Source organism: Schistocerca serialis, chromosome 6 (assembly GCF_023864345.2).
Source record: "Schistocerca serialis cubense isolate TAMUIC-IGC-003099 chromosome 6, iqSchSeri2.2, whole genome shotgun sequence".
NCBI lineage: Eukaryota > Metazoa > Arthropoda > Insecta > Orthoptera > Acrididae > Schistocerca > Schistocerca serialis.
In genome coordinates, this window is record NC_064643.1 from 152,377,446 (window position 1) to 152,404,892 (window position 27,447).

Genomic DNA, 27,447 nt, shown 5'->3' on the forward strand with positions numbered 1-27,447 from the left:
CAGCATACAGAAGAGAGATCAGATGACTGGAAATTGAGTGTTTGGAAAATATGAGAAAAAAACTGGAAATGTTTCTGTGATTTCATTTGAGTTAATCTTGTCGCAAGCTTCACAGTGTTTTTTTTAGATTTGTTTTGATGTTTCTGATTTTCTCAACTTTAAAGGCGGAAAGTTTCTTCGTGTGTTTATTTCTCATGTGAACTGAAATACGTAAATTTTGTGTACACCATCTGATCAAAAGTATCCGAATACATATTACTGGAGATTAATGGGGGTAGATACACATTTCGCCTTTATAACAGCTTCAACTCTGACAAGTGTACCTTCAATGAAACACATCAATATCTGTAGACGATTGCACTGCCAGTTCTTCCTCAAGAGCGAAAACCAGACAAGGCAGCGATGTCTGGCGTGAAGTTGACGTTGAAATCTTCCCCTAAGTGTTCCATTGGGTCCGAGTAAGGTCACTGGGCAGGCCAGTCTATTTCAGGAATGGTATTGTCCATAAACCAATGCCTCACAGAAGCTGTGTTATTACAGGGCGAATTGTCATGCATCGTCTCCGAATATGCCTCTTCTGTGCGTAGCGCAGAATGCTGTAGGACGTGTTCACGCCATAACTCGTTTAGCGTTTTCTTAAGCGCAAAAATGCGACCCCACTCTGACCACGAGAAACACAGCCACACCGTATCGTCGTCTCTTACACACTTCACTGTTGATCCTTCACTTAATGGCAAACAACATTCTCCAAACATTTGACAAACCCAATTCTTTGCATTGGATTGCTAAAGGGTGTAGCATGATTTTATCATCCACATAAATTGTTTTCAGGGTGTAGCGTGATTCAACAACCCATATAAACAGTTTCCAGCCATCCACTGTTCTGTGGCGTCACTCTTTACTCCATCTAAAGCCTCGCTTAGCACTGGCTGTACAGTTGAGTGCCTTAGACGAAACTGCTTCTCCATTGTACCTCATTGTTTTTAACCAGCTTCCAAACTATTGTCCAAGCTGGGCTTCTGGTAATACTTCGTGAACATACGAACGGTTCCTTCCGCTGACGCCAGGCGATATTTCAAACACTCGCTGCCAAGCCCACACTCCCTGTCGGTCAGTACATGGGATCTGCCTGGCCTTGGTTTGGCTGTGGCTGTTTCTTTGCATTTCCACTTCCATAATCTCATCACCAGCAGGCGACTTCCGTAGCTTCAAACGGATTGGAACCTTCCTCTTGAACTTCATTCTCCTTTTACACTGAATGACTGGTCCACGTCCGAGGTCGCTGAGACCTCCTGACCGACCCATTCAGCTCTCACTGCTTCTCTACTGATAACACAATAGCCCTTGCCTCTTACACTGGCAGGTCCGCCTCTTGTAAGCTGTAGCAGTAAGCTCTGCGTTACATAGGGGAATCTGGATACTTTTTAAAAAAGGAAGATTACCCTTTAAAAATCCAAGATTGTAATTACATTTTAAACTTTTAGTCAACACTTCATTTTCTGTACATGATTTCCATAATCAGTTTATTCTATTCATCTAAACGATTTCACAAAACACTTGTTGGTGTTTTCGTCAAAGATTTTGTTATTTAGTAAATTTCGCTCCAATTGCTTATTATTTGTATGTGCCTTCATTTTAGATTGAGATGACCAGACCACAGCCATTTCAATGTATTCTTTCCATTACGTCACTGACCATAGTTATACCTATTATATTTATCACTTAAAAGACATCATACTCGCCGTTGACTGTATGAAATACTTATTATTACAATTTCAGCCTTAGGACCATTTTCAAGTAACATTGCAAAAGTTAACTAAACACAAAAAATACAGAAATGAAGCACATTGTGTATACACATAATTAAACAAGCATTTCATCAAGATAGTGGCGTGATTACAAAAATTGATGAGAAATGTACATAACTTACATTTTGTCAGAATATAAGACTAGTCATAATGCAGCCTTTTGAATGCGAGAGTCCCACAAGGTCCGCTGAGTACGATACTTTTTACATCGTAATATGTTGTTAAATATGTGCTGTATTGTCAATGTTACCATCGTACTAATAATCTATCACAAATAAAGCTCAGGTGCACTGAAAACATGTGGAGCTAAGTCTGCTGGCGCGAAAACACATTTACTAAAGATACTGCCTGTGCACGTAGCAAAGATACTGCACACTGAGGATACAACTTATAAGCTTTATATCGTAAAGTCTTTTCATCGGTCGACATCATACAGCTTTCTAAATAGTGCTATGATTGTAAGGAGCAGTAGGATAGGATGGGAATATTTATTTATAATCGATGATAATACATGTGTTTTAATAAGCTCTCACATTGACTTAAGTGCTCTTAAATGAGGTGAAGACATTGTGTGCGAATACATTTTACGAATGTGAATGGCGTAAAACGCTCGCCAGCAATCCAATCACTGTGCCGCGCCCCATACAGGGACAAAACATCACAATACCTCCGCACAAATACAGAATGCATCCTTCAACCAGGCTCTATTCTAACAAACAAGGCTAAGTAAATATGTACACTATTCAATCGAAATTGCTTAAAATGTTTTCGATAAGTGTGCAACATAACTGTACAGTTCTATGACTCACTGTTGAGGTAGAACGTCGAGGCTACATTTCATTTATGAAATACACAAAAATAAAATACATTGGAGCATGCTTTTGTTACCTTGTAATAGCCCATAAACTTTTCTTTACAGTAAAATATACCGGGATTATTGATAAAATTTGTTACTTATTATTTAATACAAAACTGATCAGATGCATGACATAAAAATTGGCGATCCTAAAATACATAAAATAAGAGAATAGATACATTGCAAGTTGTAGCGGATGTGACACTTCACAATTACTAATATAATTTTGAAATATCCACGTATTTTATTATAAAATCTCGTTTACACGCTTGTCTATACGTGACTGTGAATCCCAACCATGAGAAGTTAATTATATTTATTGCTCTCATACTGCCTTTATTTGTGTGGCCCAATACTGATCTAGCCATCCATCTTTGAGCAACTATAAGTTTTCTCACAATGAACTCATTTAATGACAACATCTCATAGCCACTGCTGGTATGTATTGAGCAAAAACTGTTTTCTTCAGCTAAGATGACATCTTGACTGGAAAATTGAACAATGTGTTCGGCACGCTGCCCAGATCAATTAATCAGTCGGAATATTTCTTGTTTACATCATGTTTAGAACCTGACTCATATCGGAATACTTTTTGACAGTTCACGTTTATATATTTCCGCAAGGCACAAAAATGTCAAGAACTCATTTGTTCTATTAACCGTTTTCTGTAGCTTGAGGATATGGTCAATTGTATTCAGTTCTGTGTGAAAACCATTTTCCTCAGTGAGCTAATCCAGGTAAAGTGGAATGGTCATAGCCAAAATCATAGCGAAAACATTGTACATTTTAGATGAAATGCTCACAGGGCGATAATATCTTTCGTGCTTTAGTGCTTTTTTCAAAGAGGAAGGAGCCAGTGTTGGTGCAAGTGAAGTTACTGGTTCGAATTTACGCGATTTAATGACCTAAAGGAGACTGTAGTAAAAGCCGGAACTGGAATCAATAAAAGAATCAAGGTCAATAAAATGGTGACTTCTCTGGAATGACAAATTATCAGTGCCGATTGCGAAAGTGTGGTAGTGGAAACTGTAGTTAAGATCATTCATTACTGGAAACCAATAAACTAAGTTTATCTGAATCGTGATGCCATTTATAACAGACCCTGATAATGTGTGTTCACCAAGTCGATGGCGATTATTTACAAACACATCACGCTTAGTAGGTAGACAGTTTCATTCTGTGTCGAACGTGATCCGTTGTTAAGTCGTGAGCTTTGAAACTCTTGTTTCCGAGCAACTGTATTAACAGTGATACGTGTAACATTCTACAGGGAGAGCTTACATAAGGCATATCAGAGGTGAAGCTCAATTTTTGAAGGAATTTCAAATTCCTGGATGTGCAGAGATCGTATTTTCAGTAAGCGGCTCTTTCTCAGCTATCCATGAAACACTAACGCTGTAAAAGGCGGAAGCCTTTGCGATTGTAAAATTTACTTCAGTAATCTACATTGTGTGGGTTTCTATTGTTAGACAAGGAATGAAAATAATGTTACAGATAAAATGCAGATAACTCAGGATCGCTGATTATGTGCCAAACGAGACTACTTAGTCAACCACAGTTCAAAATTATTGTTAAACTCCTGTTCTGTGTAAATAATGTTTTAATGTGGCAGAAATTTATAAAATTTTCCTACGTGGATCGGCTTTTCAATACAACTCAGATTCTGTCATTTCGAGAAAATGCATGTGCCCCTATAGCTCCACCGAAAGAGCGCTGTCACTAAATAAAAGTTTCAGGTTATAGTCCCTGCTCATCACACAGCTTCAATACCAAAAAATTTTCAATTGTTATAAAATAACTAAAATTTATAGAACCTTAAAGTTAAGTTAATACATATACCTGAGAGATAGTCGATCATTCAAATTCGATATACAATTTGGGAGACAGCAACATTTGTATACCATAATTTTCTGGTTAGTCTCACAATTCATTGTTTTCTCTAAGGGATGATACTCAGTGATATGTTGCGGAGTTATCTGTGATGTGACCATGTACCTTGAGCATCAGTTACTGTGTCCACTTCAGTATCTAACTTCAAAGACGATACCTTTCTGACCGCCGTAATATTATTTTATTCATTTAAGAGCTCTTAGTCATGATTTATAAACTAACCCTTACGTTTGGGAATACTGCACCCAAATCCTTGGGCAGAACTACTAAATTCATTTCTTTTCCGGTCTTAAAACTCTTGTCACAGTTCCTGTGAATAACAGCGTAAGCGTATTTCTGAATATGTTTATTTTATGATTACAGAAAGCACTTGAGCAGTGGAATTATCGTTATTTCACTTCATTACCGTTTTGTTGTTTCGTAGCAGGCAGTCTGGGTGAAGATTCGTGTCTGTATAGAAGAACGCAAATGCCAAATACTCGTTACTTCTAATTTCTGGACTGTCACTGCGTCCTCATGTCCAGTACAATTTTCAAAGCTTCTGCTGATAGTGAAGTTCCTCTTATATATCGATATTGTGTCAAATCATCTCTGAAATTTTCATGACTCCAGCAATGTCCCTAGTCTTCTGACTCAAGCGTCATATATCAGTGTAATATCAAAAAATCTTAATGAGAAAGTTTTCTTTAATTCGTTTGACAGAAAGCGTAATGATCAGTGACTATTTACTAGTAATACATAGTAAAACCCATGGAAAATGTAATTATAAGGGATATATATATTGGGGAATGATGTTACCGGTATATCAACATGATAATATCGCTATATACTGTATGTACTTATTGTGGTGTAGCCCAAAGGAGGAGGTACATTGTTGAAGTGGGAAACGCAAGGAGGAACCACAAGTAAGCACAGTAGCTGTCTGACTCGGCTTCGAATGAGAGACGTCCTGTGAAGACACGCCCACAAGAAGTTCCATATGCCGCCATCAGTGTAGTTAAGTCAGACAGCAGCGCAAGTCAGCCTCACTCTCTAATCATCGCCTATGAGGACAGCAAGACCTTACCACATATCCAGCAGTACAAGGTGTATTAGAATCTAGAAATGTACATGGAAGTTCATAGTCAATTGTAGATTAAGGCGAGACTATAATTAAGCATTTTATATGGTGATAAGTTACAGTGTACAGGGACAGTAATACACACATTTAAAAAAAAGTTTTGTATCACCCTGATTCCCAAAATTCCTGAATTTTTCGTTGACTGTGAATATTGTATCACAGACTCAGTCCCTTTGACTATTCAGAGATGTCACTAAACCCACCAAAAGATGTAAACAACCATGCATGAGCAGCGCTTAGTAGACGAATGGGGTCCGAGAGCCGATTAGTTCCAGCCATTCAACCAGGAAGGAGGTACACGGCTCATGCCGTCTGCTTCACATCTCCTGTGCAGCAAGCTGCGTAAATTTAAGAATTAACTGTGTTTTTCTTACTTGTCACATCTTTTCCGTGTTTTTTTTTTTTTTGCTTTTTAGGAAGCTTTAATTTTTGAGTACTAGTAATAGGGTTCCATAGATTTCGTGTTTGTTTTGAACACAATCCAGAGACAGTTAGTGCTTATTTTCATTGTTTCCAAAAAGACGTGTCTAGTAACCACAGTTTCAGCTATCAGACGCCTTTAGTGAATCATCAGGATAGTTAAAAGTTGATTCCTTAACTCTCTACAGTAAAATGTTGATTTCTTAGGATGGATAGGATGTGTGACTGCTGTGTACGGACGTAGGAGGAGCTGGCGACTGGTCGCGAAGTGCTGAACGTACTGATGGTCATGGTCAGCAGTCTTCAGGCTGCTGCCTCGGAGTGTAGCGGCAGTGGGGAGTCTGATGCGTCGCATGGTACGCCCCAGGTGTTACATGCTTCACCCGCGGTTGGGCCACCCTCTCCCCAAGGGGAGTGGCGCGTTCAGCGGCGTTCGCGTCGCACGAGGCGGAGGGTCAATGTGGAGGCTGGCCGTGTTGCATCGCCCGCTCTTCCTGTGAGTGGACATGTGGCCGCTCCTTCAACAAGGTCCGAGCAGGCACACGGAGGGAGGGGTTTATTAGTGATTGGGAGCTCCAATGTTTGGCGGGTGATGGAGCCCCTTGGGGAAATAGAGGAAAGGTCGGAGAAGAAGGCCAGTGTTCACACTGTCTGCTTGCCTGGGGGTCTCATCCGAGATGTGGAGGAGGCCCTGTAGGCGGCGATAGAGAGCACTGGGTGCACCTGACAGCAAATTGTTGCTCAGGTCAGCACCAATGACTCATGCCATCTGGGTTCTGAGGACATCCTCAGTTCATACAGGCGGTTGGCGGAGTCGGTGAAGGCGGAAAGCCTCGCACGCGGGGTGGAATCTGAGCTAACTATTTGTAGTATCGTTGCCAGAACCGATCGCGGTCCTCTGGTTTGGAGCCGAGTGGAAGGCTTAAACCAGAGGCTCAGACGATTCTGCGGAGATATCGGGAGCAAAATTTCTGTACCTCCACTATCGGGTAGAGAAATGTAGGGTCCCCCTGAATAGGTCAGGCGTGCACCACACGCAGGAAGCTGCTACAAAGGTAGCGGAGTACGTGTGAAGTGTACATGTGGATTTTTTAGGTTAGAGAATTCCCTCCCTAGGCCCGAAAAGACGCCTACTGAGGCGCGATAAGGTAGCAGTAGGCAAAACGTAACAGGGAATAATATTAATGTGGTAATAGTAAACTGCAGGAGCGTCTGTAGAAAGGTCCCAGAACTGCTCTCATTAATATACGGTCACAATGACCACATAGTACTAGGGAGCGAGAGTTGGCTGAAACCAGATGTAAAGAGTAATGAAATTCCAAACTCAGATTTGGAATGTATGCCGCAGAGACCGGCTGGACAGTGAAGGGGAAAGCGTGTTCATAGCGATAAAAAGTGCTATAGTATCGAAGGAAATTGATGGAAACCCGAAATGTGAAATAATTTGGGTAAAAGTCTCAGTTAAACCAGGCTCAAAGATGGTAACTGGATGCCTCTATAGTCCTCCTGGTTCAGCAGGTATTGTGGAAGAACACCTGAAGGAAAATTTGAAAAATATTTCGAGTAGATTTCCCGACCATGTTATAGTTTTGGGTGGAGATTTTAATTTACCAGATATAGACTGGGAGACTCAGACGCTTATAACGGGTGGCAGGGACAAAGAATCCAGGGCAGTGATTCCTCTTCCTACGAATCATGCTATCAAATTAGTACTCGCGATTTCGAAATTCATCAGAATTTTCCTCTTGAATTTTGGCGTATTACTGGAGGTATTGCTCCGCTCTTTGAGAAGTTTTGCAGTAAGTGCGTTTCCATGTTGTGTGCAGAAAACGACGATGCAGAGGATATGTTTACTCACTCCTTCTAGCTGGATGTTTCGTCATTAACATATCAATGCCAAAACAGCTCAAACCAGCTTTCCATTCACTGTAAACTGTATGCAATGAAATAAAAAAAATGTATGTGCTGATATCGTTTTATCATTATAGAACGTCTCTTGAGGGTTCAGCGCATTCTGTTAAATGGGCTCAGAACCAGCTTCAAAAGTGTAGGATAAGTGAGCATGAAAAATGAAATAATTTATAAGTGACTTCTGGATGAAAAATTACTATATGAAATTCTAAATAAGTTTAGATTATTATTCAAAATCAAGAAAGAAAATTCAGTAACAATTTTACACACTTCCTAGAATAGGCTATGTGGTACTAAAATACCACATATTATCAGAAACAGAACAGAAGGAAGTCCTATATGATGTCAAATCGCCGTGATAAAATAAATAGCAGGGAAACACGAACCGTAACTTGCATCCACTGACGACTCAATTAGATGCCGACGTTGCACGTAACATGATCCTGATCGGAACGAAGAGATTTAACTTTGGTCACAGAGAAACTGCAGAGATGAAATCAATGGAATGGAGTACTACGCCAACACACACTACCACGAAACGATCTCAACATGAATTCATGAATGTTGTTGTCTGGAAATAACTTTAAACAAAATGGTTCAAATGGCTCTGAGCACTATGGGACTCAACTTCTGAGGTCATTAGTCACCTAGAACTTAGAACTAGTTAGACCTAACTAACCTAAAGACATCACACAGATCCATGCCCGAGGCAGGATTCGAACCTGCGACCGTAGTGGTCTCGCGGTTCCAGACTGCAGCGCCTAGAACCACACGGCCACTTCAGCCGGCAACCATAAACAAAACAAAGGCTTCTGAACATAATAAAACTAAATATATTGGCTACGCACAGCGTTCACATAACGAGAACTATACAACTGGGCCCTCCAGTCATCAGACGAGAATCCACGCACCTTTCGACATTCCCCTTCGACAAGATAAATACTAACTACCCCGGCACCTGACAGATATTACGTCTCTTTCTTAAAATAAAGTGCACATGTATGCTCTGTTATGCAGCCAGAGTTATGACTTCCATAGCAGATGAGAACAGTATATCGAAGCCTTGCACTTTGCTAGCACCTTACATCTATAGCGATATTTAATATGAAAGACAGGCTTCTTTCAAGTTGAGTAAAAGGGCTGGTGTTAAGTACCTACACAGCTAACAAATTTCTATTCATTTGTGTCCATGCCTTGATGTGAACTGATAAACAATTTCTGCGCACCAAATATGATGGAGGAGCCACTGAGGTTGTCTTTGGAACCAAAAAACTTCTGTAGAGATCTCTTTTAAAATATTTTTTTAATGATTGAGATGAAACGATTTATCCCAAGGCATGTTTTTATTTCATGTTGGTTGGAGAGGACAAAAGATGTTCCTCTCATTGTGTCATACAAATTACTTTGAAGCAATACGTGTCTTATTAAAAAACCAGAAATAGGTTAATTTGTTTTAGATTCAGTTAATTTTTTTCTTACTGCAGCTACACCAATTTGTCCAGTAACTAACGAAAACTGATCAACAATTCTTTCTTGGCTCCACTTTATCGTAACTGTAGATGGAAAAGCGCCTCTCACCTCATTGTTTTCTCTACTCTTCTATTTTCAACTGTTATCCTCAGAATTACTACTGGTTGACACACGATTGGAAACACGGCTAGAATCTGTTCTATTGGTGGTAAGAGCAAAGTCATTGTCATTGCTGTTGACTCTGATATCATTAGCAGTAATTTCATCAAGTAATATGTGGCCTGATTCTTCCTCTGTTTTGTTTTTTGAATAGACATGCTGTAATGAATAAAAAGACCTATTTGAATTAAAATGTAGTACTGCTACTCGATTTAAGGAAGGTTAGCATATTAATACAAACAATTCATTAACAAAAATAGTCGTTTATCACTATAGAAAAAATACTCCACACTTACAAGTACAGCTCCGCCTGTGTATAAAATATCAGCTCACGTTCTTAAGCCGCAGCGAATGTACTACACGACGATCCTCTCGCTATCTAGTGGAACTGTAGTAGACAGTTATGTGTGGTTGGTTGAGGTCAGTACTCTACGTTAGTAATGCACTAATAATAATGAGTGGCTACTGAGAGATATCACCGCCCTTTCAGAGGGGCTACTTACGTGGTTAGTTACAATTACTCCTACCCTTCATGGAGTTTGTCAACTTGTTTAATTTATTCATAATTTTTATCAGCAGTCTGTGGTATGTCTGAGTAAACAATCTCAACTTTGTTCAAGTGGGAGGTCTGTTGTTTACGGCAGAGACGTTAGGAATTATGGGTACTTAACTGCTTGGCTAATACCCTGACTGATCTATCGTATTCAACCTCTTGGGGTTGTTTAACGCCACAAGACAATTTACCAATAAAGCCTAAATGGAATAAAACAGAATGAATTTACCGATTAGTCAGACAGTCTGGATCACACTCGGATTTTGAAATGATAGTAAAGTAATTTTTCAGTTTTTTGAGATACTTTTAAAGAAGTTCCTATTGTTCCTCTCCTGAAATCCAGAGCATCTGATGTAATAGGCTTATGTGGTTGCAGAATCGGGAATAGTGTCTTTCCCATTAAACCCACATATCTTGGAAACCAAGCTCCACTGTAGTAGTTGGTAAGACACGATTTACAAGGGTATCTGGTCACCACACTCACACAATTGCACTTTGACAGCTATGGCGCCGTCAGAGAGATGCGTGATGGTCGAGCTACCATTGTCGAATCACAGGCTTCTTTGTTGCAGAGAACAAGTGAAATTTAAAATCTCTTGAGCCAGATAAGGAAACGAAACGTTAACATTTTGAGTGGATGGACAATAAACGCAATCCACTCACGAATAGCGTATGCTCTTAGATATGAAGGAAAAGTGTCCTCTTCCTGTATAATGTCCACGTGAACGTGAGAGAAACATTGTTGTTGCTGCAGCCCATAACGATTTTCATAGCCAGAAAGATGTAGCTGCTACGCTAGATGTCCAATAATTCAAATGTAGCAGTGTAACACAAACTCGAAACAAACATGTTTTTGTCATAATTCCTAATTTTTATACGATTTTGAATCGTATGAATAAATATTGCAGATTTTGTGAAAGATGTTCAAAATATTAGGACTCTATTTCCAAATCTGATCGTCCATAAGTAATCAACTGCTGTAGACGAAAGAATTTCCTACCAAATTTTCACCCTGAGGAGAGGAACAAAATGAGCCTTTCGCGTATGCCATGAGAACGCCCGGGTTCCAGTTATTGTTGACGCCAAGGACAAAGGAACTAGAGGATGTCAGCGGTCTTAGTGGTGTAAACCAAGGGCTGCACGGAGGCTCTTTCAGAATAATTGAAGGTGTGTGACTACAAGTTTCATGCGATGGCAAAAAATGGTTCAAATGGCTCTGAGCACTATGGGTCTTGATATCTGAGGTCATCAGTCCCCTAGAACTTAGAACCACTTAAACCTAACTAACCTAAGGACATCACACACACCCATGCCCGATGCAGGATTCGAACCTGTGACCGTAGCGATCTCGCGGTTCCAGACTGAAGCGCCTAGAACCGCTCGGCCACACCAGCCGGCCATGCGATGACCTTGAAACGCTAACGGGATGAAAAAGTGCAACATCCTGCAAGTGTAGGTTTTTTAAAGTATTGCAACAAAGGTGAGAGATATTCAGAAAAGAAATCTCCGCTGTTCAGGTTTTTTTTTTGTAGGACCGTGCAAAGATTTAACCGGACATAGAGAATGCCCCACTCAACAATTTTAGATAGGGGAACCTGGAGTCGGACAAGCCATCTTAAGGAGAGAGCAGGAATAAAATCACATTACTGTGTACTATTTTACTTACATTAGTTAATTGCAAATACCATCTTTGGCACAATGAACGTACCAGTTGCACTATATCTTACAAAATTTGCTGAACCTCATGGCTATGCACCTCAACGCAAGGATGACATCGGCGAACAAGATTCTGACGCACCCCGTCGAATATCCCTGGTGTGCTTCGAATCACACCACAGGCAGTAATGTTAGACAAAAGGGGTAGACAAGTTTACTTCCGTATTTCTAAATCTGGCTTATCCTACTCCAGGTAGCTCAATTTGTTCAGTGGAGCATTCTCCATGTCCTGTTACACTTTTGCATGCTCTTACTGAAACATTCCGTATATCATTTCAGGTTTCAAAAAAAAAATGGCTCTGAGCACTATGGGACTCAACTGCTGAGGTCATTAGTCCCCTAGAACTTAGAACTAGTTAAACCTAACTAACCTAAGGACATCACACACATCCATGCCCGAGGCAGGATTCGAACCTGCGACCGTAGCGGTCTCGCGGTTCCAGACTGCAGCGCCAGAACCGCGCGGCCACTTCGGCCGGCTCATTTCAGGTTTCCTATCTTGTACGAAGAACTTATGATAGTGTATAATCCGAAGAAGAAAGACTTACTTGTCATTCGTCAGTATGTATTCCAGCTGGGAAACAGAATTTCTTAGAGCAACTAGCAAAAGAATAGTCGTTTTGCACCTCTGTTTGTCTAAAAATGTGGACTAAAGAGAAGAAAAATGCAATGCGACTTGAAATTTCAGTGTAGTTGCTACATTTTTACTAATATTTTCGTATCTTCTGTGCTGCTTGTACAGAGTCCTGTTTGCAATAAACTTTATGTCTTTTGACCTGTGTTGCTTCCTCGAAATAAAGCTTTTATTCCTAGAGTAAGTGACACAGAAGTCTAGCATGTCTCACCAGCATAGCGTCGTAACTGCACAGATACAGGGGTGTTTGTCCGGGAAAAGCACAAAATGTGGCTATTTTTTTCAAAGATAACAAAAGTGTGTAATAATTGTTACATAAATATGCAAAATAGCGTCTTACGCCACATTCACTGTCTACATAAAAGAAGCCCAAATAGATCAGTATAGAACTGTTTTTGTTGTACTCACGTAATTTTTTTTTTTCTTAATAACAACGTCGTTCCGATGAACGACTCAGTTATTCATAATCTTGTACAACAATATTAACATTGAGATGTATTGGCTAAACTGTTTCGTTCAGCTGTCCAGCGGCGTTCTGCGTTGGTTTGTTCTGAATATCGTGACTCTGATAGTCTGAAAAATTATGATTGTATAACTGATGAGACTTTCATGTCACAAAACTCTACGTCAGACACAAAATCAGTTCGCACTTTGACGTTTTAAATTAATGAAAAGAGCAGCGATCCATGTGAACGTCCCCGCCACGTGCCACTTCGATGTGCACGCGTGGCTACAAAAGGACGTGACGCAGACGACGAAACGATGCTGCTCCGCCACGCCCCCTCTGAGTGCATAGCTTCGCACATTAACATGGAGGTCACTCAAAATAGTGTAGTGTCTCTGTCACGTCACTGTGTGAATTGGTGGCAACAGCGCTGAAGATGCCGAATTCCAAGATATAGTTTTTATTCACCTCTGATGCGGGGTAAATTATAAAGCCAGCTGCCAACAGGTATATGAAACAGTCTTTATTACTGTACAGAGAGTGAAGTCGGTGTGAAATTTGTTTGAAAATACATTCGTGTATCGCTATTGCCTTGGGATTTTCTTTTGTAAACAGGGTAGCCGTGACTTGAAGCGCGTTACTGGACGACCGCGCTGTCTGTCGGGGCCGGCGATCCCCAGCCCCTGTCGTGTCGGCTGCCCGCCCCACAGCTCTTACTCGGTGGCGGCCCCGTCGGCTGCGGCTTCCGCGGCCGCCACCGGCTGCGCCACAGCAGACCTCATTGCGACGCCTGCAAACATCAACGAGGATTAGGCTAGACTGTACTCTTGTACACGTTTGCTGCAGGCCCACCTCTGAATTTCGCAAGCCATCTTGTGCTACTTCCAGTGCCGTACCGATGTCATCCTGCGACCTTGACAGAACGACCAAAGCTGCTCTCACTCTCCCTCCAGCCGCCAAAAAAAAAAAAAAAAAAAAAAAAAAAAAAACAGATACTTAGGAAAACATGTAATTTGTAATATTTAGGGTTAGTAAAAATGAAGCGCTACTCAAAAATATTACTTTAATTAGCTACATAAATCAAGAAATGGCACACGGCGAATGAGGTGTATCACTTTAGTAAATAAATTACAAATATAAATTTGTAATCCAACTATCTCGATCGCAAAGATATTTTTATGTTAACAGGATTGGTGGTTTCGGCTATACAAGAGCCATCTTCAGAACCTACAACTGAAGTAAAACAACACACTACTACTGTCTATTAAATTAAGACGTTAAAAACAAAACAGAAATTAAGATCTAAACACGATGTACCAGTCATTGTGATGCACTGCAACAAATCACACGCACCTAAAATTAACATGAGTCGAAGCTACAGTGCGAGGTCTAACTAGTATACACTGATAAGGCAAATATTATGACCACGATCCATTTCGAGGTTGAACGCCTCCTGGAGGTGCCTGCCACTGTGGCCGAGGGGTTCTAGGCGCGTCGGTATGGAACCACGCTCCTACTACGGTCGCAGGTTCGAGTCCTGCCTCGGGTACGGATGTGTGTGATGTCCTTAGGTTAGTTAGGTTTAAGTATTTCTAAGTCTAATTGACTGATGACCTCAGATGTTAAGTCCCATAGTGCTCAGAGCCACTTGAACCTCCTGGTGGTGTTGCGAGCACGTGACGGAGTAACGGAAGAATGTAAGCCAGAGAGAGACCAATGGGCAGTAATTAGAGCAAAGATACTGGTCCCAAACGCGGAAATGCACTGGTACAAGCGGTTTCGACAAGGGACGCAGTCTTGTGGCGCTACTGGTGGAAAAGAGAACCTCTGAAACGGCTAAACTGGTCGCAAGTTCGTGTACTACTGTTGTAAACACCTGTGGGAAGTAGTTGAAGTATGGTGGAATAACAAGTAGGTCGTATGGTATTAGAAGACCACATATGTTCACAAAATATAGAGGTCGGAGAGTTCTTCACTGAGTAATCCAAGACAGGCAGCTATCCGTGGCGGACTCGACAACAGGGTGCAACGCTGGTGCAGGAACAAGTGATTCGTAGTACAAGGGCCATTGTTGAACATGGGACTGCACATCACAAGATCGCTATGTGTTCCTGTGTTGACCCAACGATATCGTCAGTTATGATTGCAGCGCGTACAGCATCAGAGTTTTCACCATGGGTCAATAGAAACATGTCGCCTATCGAATGAATCGCATTTCCTGTTACATCAGCTCGATAGTTTGATCCTTACACGCCGCTAACCAGCCTAACGGCTACACGAAACATCCACCGCGTCAGAGATGCAGACCTGGCAGTGCAGAGTTAAGCTATGGGATGCAAAAAGATGAGTTTCCGTGAGATCCTTGGTGGTAATCGAAGCGATCTAAGTGAACATTATTGTGTACCACCTAGATTGCTTCATGCTTGAAGTCTCCCTATCGGCGAAGGCATCTTCCATGTTGCGTTATCAGAATAATGGTACAGTAATTTCGAGGAGCATTATAGTGACCTCTTGTAGCCGACTTGGCCAGCACATGTGCCTAATCTGTATTTACTGGGATACACAGTGCTAAAATTACATGACCTTTGCATATACATCTGGTCCCACATACTTCTTCAATCCTGTCAGAAGACTTGTGGAATCCATACCAAGTCTATTCTGTGTTGTACTGCGTTTGAAATGTGGAACAACCCGCTATTAAACAGACGATCGTAATGTTTGGGCTCAACGGTGAATAAAGGATGAAAACGCTATCCTAGAGGTCGTTGATCCACGCATAACACACAGATAACCATAGAAAGTAATTAAAGAGAAAACATTTAGAGGTACAAAATGGTTCAAATGGCTCTGAGCACTATGGGACTTAACATCTGAGGTCATCAGTCCCCTGGAACTTAGAAATACTTAAACCTAACTAACCTAAGGACATCATACACATCCATGCCCGAGGGAGGATTCGAACCTTCGACCGTAGCGGTCGCACGGTTCCAGACTGAAGCGCCTAGAACCGCTCGGCTACGACGGCCGGCTTTAGAGGTACAGTTCAAAGTATTCTCAGTTGTATGGAAGTATAAGAAATATATTTATATTTAAACTTGTAAAAAGTAATAGTTTCCTGATTGTTTATAGCTGATCAGAATGTAGTAGATTATTCAAACCATAAAATACAAACAACCGTCAGCTGTATAAAGAAATGACGATAATGAAAATCTGTACTAGACCGGGTCTCGGTCACCGTTTTCTCGCTTTGCATGACCGCTTTGGCTATCCGCGCACGACCCATGGGTAGATGCAAGTTCCACAAGTCATAGTTCCTGTGTCACAATCTGTACTCATACATTATGTAACTCCCGTACAGGCTAATAAATACGATACTGTAGTGCCTTTTTCGTTAACAAGAATGATGAAGTCTTACTTCGAACTTGCAGCAAGTTCGAAAGGACATTGCACTGTCCTTCTTAACAGCACCGACGCAGCGGTATCGCATAAAATTTTAGTGTCAAAATTTATGCTGTAATCGAATACATTGCAATGATTTGAAAATTGCCATTTAAAACTGAACTAGATGGAACAGAATTCTGATAAGCCACAAACTATCATGAAATTGATAGCTTACTAAATGATGATACACTCCTGGAAATGGAAAAAAGAACACATTGACACCGGTGTGTCAAACCCACCATACTTGCTCCGGACACTGCGAGAGGGCTGTACAAGCAATGATCACACGCACGGCACAGCGGACACACCAGGAACCGCGGTGTTGGCCGTCGAATGGCGCTAGCTGCGCAGCGTTTGTGCACCGCCGCCGTCAGTGTCAGCCAGTTTGCCGTGGCATACGGAGCTCCATCGCAGTCTTTAACACTGGTAGCATGCCGCGACAGCGTGGACGTGAACCGTATGTGCAGTTGACGGACTTCGAGCGAGGGCGTATAGTGGGCATGCGGGAGGCCGGGTGGACGTACCGCCGAATTGCTCAACACGTGGGGCGTGAGGTCTCCACAGTACATCGATGTTGTCGCCAGTGGTCGGCGGAAGGTGCACGTGCCCGTCGACCTGGGACCGGACCGCAGCGACGCACGGATGCACGCCAAGACCGTAGGATCCTACGCAGTGCCGTAGGGGACCGCACCGCCACTTCCCAGCAAATTAGGGACACTGTTGCTCCTGGGGTATCGCCGAGGACCATTCGCAACCGTCTCCATGAAGCTGGGCTACGGTCCCGCACACCGTTAGGCCGTCTTCCGCTCACGCCCCAACATCGTGCAGCCCGCCTCCAGTGGTGTCGCGACAGGTGTGAATGGAGGGACGAGTGGAGACGTGTCGTCTTCAGCGATGAGAGTCGCTTCTGCCTTGGTGCCAATGATGGTCGTATGCGTGTTTGGCGCCGTGCAGGTGAGCGCCACAATCAGGACTGCATACGACCGAGGCACACAGGGCCAACACCCGGCATCATGGTGTGGGGAGCGATCTCCTACACTGGCCGTACACCACTGGTGATCGTCGAGGGGACACTGAATAGTGCACGGTACATCCAAACCGTCATCGAACCCATCGTTCTACCATTCCTAGACCGGCAAGGGAACTTGCTGTTCCAACAGGACAATGCACGTCCGCATGTATCCCGTGCCACCCAACGTGCTCTAGAAGGTGTAAGTCAACTACCGTGGCCAGCAAGATCTCCGGATCTTTCCCCCATTGAGCATGTTTGGGACTGGATGAAGCGTCGTCTCACGCGGTCTGCACGTCCAGCACGAACGCTGGTCCAACTGAGGCGCCAGGTGGAAATGGCATGGCAAGCCGTTCCACAGGACTGCATCCAGCATCTCTACGATCGTCTCCATGGGAGAATAGCAGCCTGCATTGCTGCGAAAGGTGGATATACACTGTACTAGTGCCGACATTGTGCATGCTCTGTTGACTGTGTCTATGTGCCTGTGGTTCTGTCAGTGTGATCATGTGATGTATCTGACCCCAGGAATGTGTCAATAAGGTTTCCCCTTCCTGGGACAATGAATTCACGGTGTTCTTATTTCAATTTGCAGGAGTGTATATGAAAGTATTATTTTACTTCAGTACCCCTGAGAATATTTTTAGCTGCATCTCCAAATGAATGTTCTTTTATTTATAAGCTCATATATGTTACACAAGCATCAATGAACACGAGTATTGTATTTGCATCCTATGTATACTGGTGTGATTTTTACGTGTTTATGAATTTGCAGTGCAGCAGAATGAGGGGTACATCTTGCTTATACTAGAATTCGCTGACAAATCCGGCATTTCCCGGGTACTCATTTCTCCAGTTTTCAATTAGAAACGGAAACGGCAAACGAACTGTGCTTGCAGCGTAATATCGAAAAAATTTCGTTTCCAGTGCTCGTGAAATAATTTTCATATTCTTTTGTATTATGAAATAGTTTCTGTACGCCGGGCGCAACTGCTTCGCTTATCTAAAACGCGATTTTCTAAACGCCTCTATGGCAACGCCTCCTCATAGCTCTATGGAAGCGTTTTGTTTCCGCATGCAGCCGTTTGTGCTTCGCAGCTGGAAGCTGTCAAAACCCCTGTCAGGTCTCAGGGATTTCTTCAAGTGTACACGACTGTAGGAAAATGGTTCAAATGGTTCCGAGCACCATGGGACTTAACATCTTAGGTCATCAGTCCCATAGAACTCAGAACTACTTAAACCTAACTAACCTAAGGACATCACACACATCCATGCGCGAGGCAGGATTCGAACCTGCGACCGTAGCAGTCGCACGGTTCCGGACTGAGCGCCTAGAACCACGAGACCACCGCGGCCGGCGACTGTAGGAGTGTGTTAGGAATGAAGAATAAATGTGTTAAAACATCGTGCAGTATACGGCATTTTTTCACAGATCTCAGTGTTTTTTTGAGGTCACATTTCATGAACTACGTGTTGTAAATAATATTCTCAAGTAGGTACATTCAGCGGCATATGTGAATACTGTCTGTTAAATTCAGGTTGTTCTGATGCTCCCTTTGCAATATTCTAGGACTTCTAGAGCGGAGTGAGTACATAATATTCTGAATAGGGGCCCAGTTCCGGAAACGTCATCCAACAACATAGGTAGCGTCGAAGTTACAGGCGCCGGTGCCTGTAAACGCACGTATATACAGCGTAGTTCAGTGATGCCGTTCAACTTTCAAGGATGACGGAGAAGAATAAACGTATCAATTATGCAATGGTACCTGTTCAGAAAACTAGCGAGTCGAAAGTTATAAGCGAAAACAGTTCTCATACCTCGTTCTTTTCTGGTACAGGTACCCTTACTTCAAATCGATATCTTTATCCGGTTGTTAGATCGGTTACTGCTGCTAATCAAGATTTAAATGAGTTTGAATGTGGTATTATAGTCGGGGGGCACAGCATCTCCAGGGCAGCGACGAAGTGGGGATATTCCCTTACGACCACTTCACGGGTGTACCATGAATGTCAAGACTTCGGTAAAACACAAGATCTCCGACATCACTGCGGCCGGAAAAGGATCTTGCAAGAACGGGACCAATGATGACGCAACAGAAGTTCAACCATTCCGCAAATTGCTGCAGATTTCAGTGCTGGGCCATCAGCAAGTGTCACGGTGCGAACCATTCAACGAAACCTCATTGATATGGGCTTTCAGAGCAGAAGGCCCACTCGTGTACTCTTGATGACTGCACGACACAAAGCTTTACGCCTCGATTGGGCCCATCAGCAGTGGGATTGGACTGTTGATGATTGTAAACCTGTTGCCTGGTCGGACGAGTCTCGTTTGAAACTGTGTCGAGCAGATGGACGTTTACTGGTATGGAGACAACCTCATAGATTCATGGACCCTACACTTCAGCAGTAGACTATTAAAGCTGATGGAGTTCCTGTAATGGTGTGGGCCATGTGCAGTTGGAGTGATATGGGACACCTGATACACCTAGATACGACACTGACAAGTGACACTTACGTGAGCATCCTGTCTGATCACCTGCATCCCCCAGCCCAGTCCAGGGCGTTACTCGCCTGTAACAAACTGGGTGATAGTCCTGTTTTGGGCATTTTCCCCAAAAGCGTCAATATGGTCCAGGAAATTGTTTTCCCTGAGACCTCCTGTTACACTCTCATGACGAGCTACGTGGCAATTTAGAACGGCGGGATGCTCATTTCGTCTGGTGCGTTTACAGGGTACCCAAAGACAATAGGGTTGCCACTGGTGCCTTCATCTTGGCCATTGAGGGTGATTCCTTAAAGGTCAAGGTGATGGTTTACCGATTTGACCCAGCGAGGTGGCGCAGTGGTTAGACACCGGACTCGCATTCGGGAGGACGACGGTTCAATCCCGCGTCCGGCCATCCTGATTTAAGTTTTCCGTGATTTCCCTAAATCACTCCAGGCAAATGCCGGGATGGTTCCTTTCAAAGGGCACGGCCGAATTCCTTCCCCGTCCTTCCCTAATCCGATGAGACCGATGACCTCGCTGTCTGGTCTCCTTCCCCGAAACAACCAACCGACCGATGTGACGTCAAACCCTAAGTCCTTCCCCCCTATGCAGTGCTTTAAGTGCTGGAAATTCGGGCAAATGTCGTCCTAGTGCCCTTCCAGTGACACATGTAGAAACTGCAGACGTTTGCTGCATCTCAATACTCCATGTGAACCTCCTCCCACCTGTCTGAACTATCGACAGCATCACTCCCAATGCTTCCCAGACTGCCTGATACTATAAAAGGAGCTCAAAATTATGGAGTTCGGTGTGGCACATGGCACATATTCTGTCACTGATCTCTTGGTTAGCAGTCCTGGCATTATCCCAGGTATCCACTGGAGAGCACATGACATCTTGTGTAATAGTGACCATTTTCCACTCTTCCTGTGACTACCGCAGCGTCCCTCATCTCGACACTTGTCCAAATGGTTTCGCCACAAGGCTGACCGGAAGGAACACTTTCACATCTGCTACCGACATTGAGTATCCGTTGCATGCCACCATCACTGAAGTATACCATGTCGTCATTAAATCATTGTTGCCGCATCTGAATCAGCAACCCCTCATTCCTCCGGTTGCCTCTGGCGGAAGTCAGTGCCTTGGTAGTCGCCGGAAATCGCGGCAGCCCTTAGAGACCGTAGGCGAACCGTCCAACATGTCTTGAGAACCATATTGCCTTCAAACGGCTCCGAGCACAGGTTCTTCTCCTCATCAAACAAAGTAAGCAGGAGTGTTGGAACCGCAATGTCTCCACCGCTGGAACACGAACCTCCTCCTTTCAAGTTTGGACCAAGCTACGCTGACTTTACGGCTATTAGAACTCAGCAGGTGTATCTGGAATTTCCATAAATGGAGCTGTATCTGTCTATTCAGACGTAATTGCAGAGCATCTTGCTGAGCATTATGCTCACATCTCTGCATCAGAGAATTACAACATTTCTCTTTTTTTCCACGCCACTCTGAGTTTTATAATGCTCCCTTCAGTGAGTGGGAATTTCTCAGTGCCCTATCCTACTGTCCTCACACATTCCCTGGCCCAGATCGCATCCATTTGCTAATCTGTCAGCAGATTCCCAATAGCGCTTCCTGGCTGCCTTCGATCTCATTTGGAGCGATGGCGAATTCCTATCGCAATGGCGGGAAAGTGTCATCAGTTCAATGCTAAAGCCTGGGTAGAACCTACTAGATGTTGACAACTATTGTCTCATCAGCTTCACCAACATTCTGTACAAGCTGTTTGAATGTATGGTGAGCCAGCGGTTGTGCTGGCTCCTTGTGCCTCGGGACCTTCTGGCTCTCATGTTGCTATTTATAGACGAGATTTTCCACAAAGGTCATACTTCGTGAAGAATAACTGTTTTTCATTCATCAACAACCGATTGACGTCATCGATATATGTCCCTAGTTATAAGCCCAATTTTCTTGCTAACGAAAATGATCTACGCTTGATACTTCTCATTGTCCAGCGACCTATGATAAACTGCCGTTCGTGGAAGTGCAAGATCCTCCGCTGAGGCGGCTGCTCTGTGACAGCACAAGAGTACGTGAACACCCTCAATTTTGACACTTTGTGGATGTATTCCTCATTTTTCTCTGACTGCTGTTAAACGTAACATAGATGCGGCAATCTGAAACACGCGGTACTTAAGTCTACCGTGATATGATACACTGCTGCTCCTCTAGACTCTGCGATACTCGGCATCTGGGTCGCAAGCACGTCTTCTGTTGTACACATTTTAAACAGTTTTCATGCATGCGCAGCTGGTATTAAGTAATTACCTTGTGGGTCATATAAATCCGGATTTGATAAGCAACTGGCACAGTTTGTGGCGTGTACAGCTAGGCCTTACTGCTAAACTACTAGTTGGTAGCACATTAGCGTAGACGTTCATTTTTGTTCACTTCGCAATCGGCATGAATCCCGTTAGATGATAGCATGCTCTCAAGATACACTAATTCACTCACTGTAGAGGCAAATGTAGTCAGATGCCGTTATTGCGTCATTATTACTATTATAGTTATGATTATTGTGGGAGCGGCTTGCGAGCTAACATCAAAAAGATATTCGGGCTCACAAGCGGTTCCTCTTCGTCGAAATGTCTTGGCTCATACTCGTCTACGGGTTGAACCCCACGTGTCGCATCACACGCCATAAATTAGACACTTGTGACCCTTTGGGTAAATTGTCTGGCTGATGACAAGTTTGCGAAATACAAAGTTAGTATAACATATAATAACAGTAATAATAACATTCGGGAGCTAAATTAACGACCCATAAATAATATAGGCCACACAGTTGCTATTTGGTAAGAATAATTTTTATTCAGAAAGCAAACTAGTAGCGAAAGTGATCGTATTTAGAGTTACTGTTACACTCGAGCGCATATTTATTTGACACAGATCATTCACAATCTCATCGCGAATTACAAGTCCATCTCGTTAACTAGGCGAAACGTTAGAGTTCACACCAGGTGCGTGGCTGCTGACCGCTCAGAGACCAAGTCCCGCGGTACCATAAAACGCGAAATTTTCTAAGTCGCTTCACTTCCTAGCTGCCTAAGGACCGACCGTCGGCTTTCGCGTCTGTATCCGAATTATACCTTTCGTGTCTACAGCCAAACCGAACTCTTTGGTGTCTAGAACACAATTGTCCGTTTTCGTGTCTCCATCCGAACTGTCCCCTTTCGTGTCTCGACCAGCATTGTCCTCTGCCCGTCTCCGACCGCGTTTCCCGCACGCCGAACATCTTCGCTCAACTGACTAGGGCAGTTCCCTTTCCTCAAGCCGTCCATCTGATTAGCTACAGCTTATTCTACATTACATTACATGTTAACATGTTGGAATAATCAAAGTTTGACGACTTTCACGTTCTAAATAAAGTAACAATAATATCCGTAATATCCATAATAAACGTTAAATTCTTTGACACTTTGACATAAAGCCAATACAATTTCCTTCTTAACTTTGAATGTCACGACCAGTATCCTTGCACCAGTGTGCTTTCTGGTAAATAAATAAAGAACAGAATTAGCTATTATGGACTAAACTTTGCAACAAATATTCAATTACTTAATGATTCAATGAGGTGTCATGCTGTCATCGTTCAATGTGTTTTGTTTGGAGGAAGTGATGATCTGATGCTTAGTTGAAAATACTGATAATTTAAATTTACTATATCTATTAAACAAGTAAGGTTACAGAGTTGATGTTTACAATATTTGTCATTTTAACTGTATGTTTCTATATGAAATGTCGGTCGTTAAGATCGACCAAAGCGTTCATATTTTAGCATTCAGGTCTTTGTTACAAAACTTGTTAATTTCACTTTAACAGTAATTCCTAAACTATTATAGATATGATAAATATTAAAGTTCTATTGGGATCACCATGCTGAGTGGTCAACGCGACGGAATGTGAGTATAGTTTCGATTCCCGGCTGGCTCTGAGATTTTCTCCCCTCAGGGACTGGGTGTTGTGTTGTCCTAATCATCATTTCATCCCCGCCGGCCGAAGTGGCCGTGCGGTTAAAGGCGCTGCAGTCTGGAACCGCAAGACCGCTACGGTCGCAGGTTCGAATCCTGCCTCGGGCATGGATGTTTGTGATGTCCTTAGGTTAGTTAGGTTTAAGTAGTTCTAAGTTCTAGGGGACTAATGACCTCAGCAGTTGAGTCCCATAGTGCTCAGAGCCATTTGAACCATTTGAACCATTTCATCCCCATCGATGAAGTGGCGTCAAATTGAAAGACTTACACCCTGCGAACGGTCTACCCGACGGGAGGCCCTAGTCACACGACATTTATTTATTTTTTACCATGAACTTTTATGAAGGATCGTAGATTAAAATTACTGTGGCTTCATTCCCTCCATTGCTTCAGAATCAAATAATTTCCTTTACGGCCGATCTTAGGTCCGCCATATTTAACACTGCTACGTATCCCTGGCCACAAAAGCCTTCTACTGGGTTTCCCTATGACGTAGGTTCTCATCTGTCTCACTAGCACACGACAGTGCTTAGGCCTCATTCAGCACAGTAGACGGTTTCCCCATCTCGTGGCGAATCTGCGCTCTTTGTGGCATACAGTCCTCGACGACAGGATTAGTTTCACTGGGTTTCCCTATGACGTAGGTTTTCATCTGTCTCACTAACACACTACAGCGCTTAGGCCTCGTTCAGCACAATAGACGGTTTCCCTATCTCGTGACTAATCAGTGCTCTTTGTGGCATACAGTCCTCGACGACAGGGTTAGTTTCACCATTCCTGAAGGCTGACTCTTTCGGCCATATGCTTAAAAGAGAGCGAAATGCTCGTTAACTCACAGGCTGCAGTTGTGTAAATTCCTGGAGAATCGTAACTGTTATGCAGAAGATGCTATTTCACATTTCCACGTTTATGTGAGTCAAAAAATTTCTGAATATCAAAATGTCTACTCACGAGTCGCCACTGATCTTTAGAATAATCTGTGTAGTAAAGTACACATACGCTTACAAATACCTCAACGGATCCACATATCTTCTACGTTTCAAGAAACCATCTGACACCACGTCCCACTGCATGCTGTTAACGAAGGTGCGAACATATAAAATAAGTTCACAGATCTGTGAATGGATGAGAGACTTCTTACATAACTTATCCTAGTAGATCGTCATCGACACGGTGATTGTTCATCAGAGACAAGGGTATTGTGGGGAGTGCCCCAGGGAAGTGTGATTGGAGCGCTGTTGTTCTCTGTATAAATAAATGATATGGCGGACACGGTGGGCAGCAATCTGTGGCTGTTTGATGATGATGCTGTGATGTACGATAAGGTGTCGGAGTTGAATGACTGTAGGCAGATACAACACGACTCAAACAAAATTTCCAGTTGGTGTGACAAATGGCAGCTAGCTCTAAATGTGGAAAAATTTAAGTTGATGCGGATTAGTAGGAACATCAGACCTGTAGTGCTCGGATACAGTATTAGTAATGTTCTGATTGACACAGTCAAGTCATTTAAATATCTGGGCATAACACTGCAAAGCGATACGAGATGCGACAAGCATGTGAGAAATGTGGTAGGGCAGCTGAATGGTCGACTTCAGTTTTCTGAAAGAATTTTAGGAAAGAACGGTTCACCTGTAAAGGAGACCGCACGTAAGACGATGGTGTAACCTATTCTTGAGTACAGCTCGAGTGCTTGGGATCCGTACCAGATCGGACTGACGGAAGCTATGGTAGGAATTCCAATAGGTCTTACTGTATTTGTTAGCGGTAGGTTTGAACAACACGTAAATGTTACAGAGGCGCTTCGGGAACTCAAATGGGAATCCCTAGAGGGAAGGCGACTTTCTTCTCGAGAAACACTACTGCGAAGATTTAGACAACCGTAGTTTGAAACTGACTGCCGAACGGCTCTACTGCCGCCAACATTCGTTGTGGGTAAGGACCACGGAGACAACATTCGTGAAAATAGGGCTCATATGGAGGCATATAGTGGTTTTTCCCTTAGTCTATATGCGACTGCAAAAGGAATGGAAATGACCAGCAGTGATACAGGGCACCCTTTAACATAGTGATTATTCCTTGCTACTGTAGTGTTATCTTGAAGCTGTGAGAAAGGAGGACAGGCATTCCAAGGCGTAGAAGCAGAGACGATGCCGAGGGCAGACGAAACTAAGAGAGATAAGGTTACATGAAGTAAACAGTAAGGGGAGAGCCGTGCGAAAATGCAGACGCCCCCAGACGCGGTCCCAGGGCGTTACTCACTCTTCAAGGAATTAACATGTAACTTCATATGTAGTCTAGACGCTGTAGTAAGTTGCCACCGTAGAACTGTCCGCCCCCGGTAACTGAGTGTCCAGCGCGAGAGAATGTCAATCCTAAGGGCCCGGGTTCGATTCCCGGCTGGGTCGGAGATTTCCTCCGCTCAGGGACTGGGTGTTGTGTTGTTCTGATCATCATCATTTCATCCCCATCGACGCGCAAGTCACCGAAGTGGCGTCAAATTGAAAGACTTGCACCAGGCGAACGGTCTACCCGACGGGAGGCCCCAGTCACACGACATTTATTTTATTTTTACCGTAGAACTTTGTAACCAACAGGCACGTGTATAAAGCCAGCTTGATATCAAAACAGCAACGTCAGTAGACTCACAAGGGTTAGAAAGAGAGCGAAAACGCCAAAAACTGTTGAGCTATCAGTCCCTACTCCAGGGAGCCCGAGGGACGGGGCTAAGTGACGTATAATAATAATGGTGCGAGCCTTACTCGTATTTGGCAGAACAGTTACGTTTAGCTTTCGGCTGAACAAGGTTTATACCAAATACGCACTTAGTGCAACTGCATTAACATCCCCGCCTTAGGAGCTGTACAAGGGACCTAACTAAACCATGATTGGCAGGTACCTGCAAGAGGGCTACAGGATTGGCTGGGTGGCTTTAAGTGGGAAAAACAGAGCCCTCACGCGACCTTTTAAAACCCCTAGATTCCGCATTTTGGCGGAGTTCTCAGTCAGACGCTGTGGGCGCCGAATCCACGTCCGTCGACACCAGCCTCGGTCCAGCTCCATGTAAGTCTGCTCCCTCTCTTGGAGTGCCTCAGTGAACAGTGTCACATTCAGTATGTTTCTCTTTCCAACTAAGTTGTAGCCTTAAGATGCTGCCAGTGTTTGCTACTGTGGTTAGCATACACTCCTGGGACTTCTGCACTGGCTTCTGTTGTAACATTGTTATTCATGCTTCTTCTAACCCTACAACTAGCCTCCAGTGTATTAGTTAGTCCTGGAATACTGAACTATTTCAAAACCCTGTTTGTCCGGGAGTCTCCAAAACGAGTTCCCTACCGAGTCTCACCACCTGCATTTCTAGTAAATGCCTTTACCAGTGTTGGCTCAGATAGAAGAAAACAATCAAACGCCTTTACTGTGAATTGTCCTTCTGCCTTCTGCTCTGCATCTCTCGGGGACGCAGACTGACCAGCTCCCATTTATGCCAGGACGCGACAACCTT

General features: G+C 43.3%; 1 protein-coding gene across 1 annotated transcript in view; it reads right to left on the reverse strand.

Moving 5' to 3' along the window:
* Positions 1–13,695: 13,695 nt before the first annotated feature.
* The window catches only part of LOC126484706 (prisilkin-39-like), an 88,366-nt gene continuing 74,614 nt past the window's right edge, over positions 13,696–27,447 (reverse strand). Inside the window, exon 3 of the mRNA XM_050108302.1 lies at positions 13,696–13,772. Coding sequence (XP_049964259.1) covers positions 13,696–13,772 — 77 coding nt within the window. The remainder of the gene's footprint in view (positions 13,773–27,447) is intronic.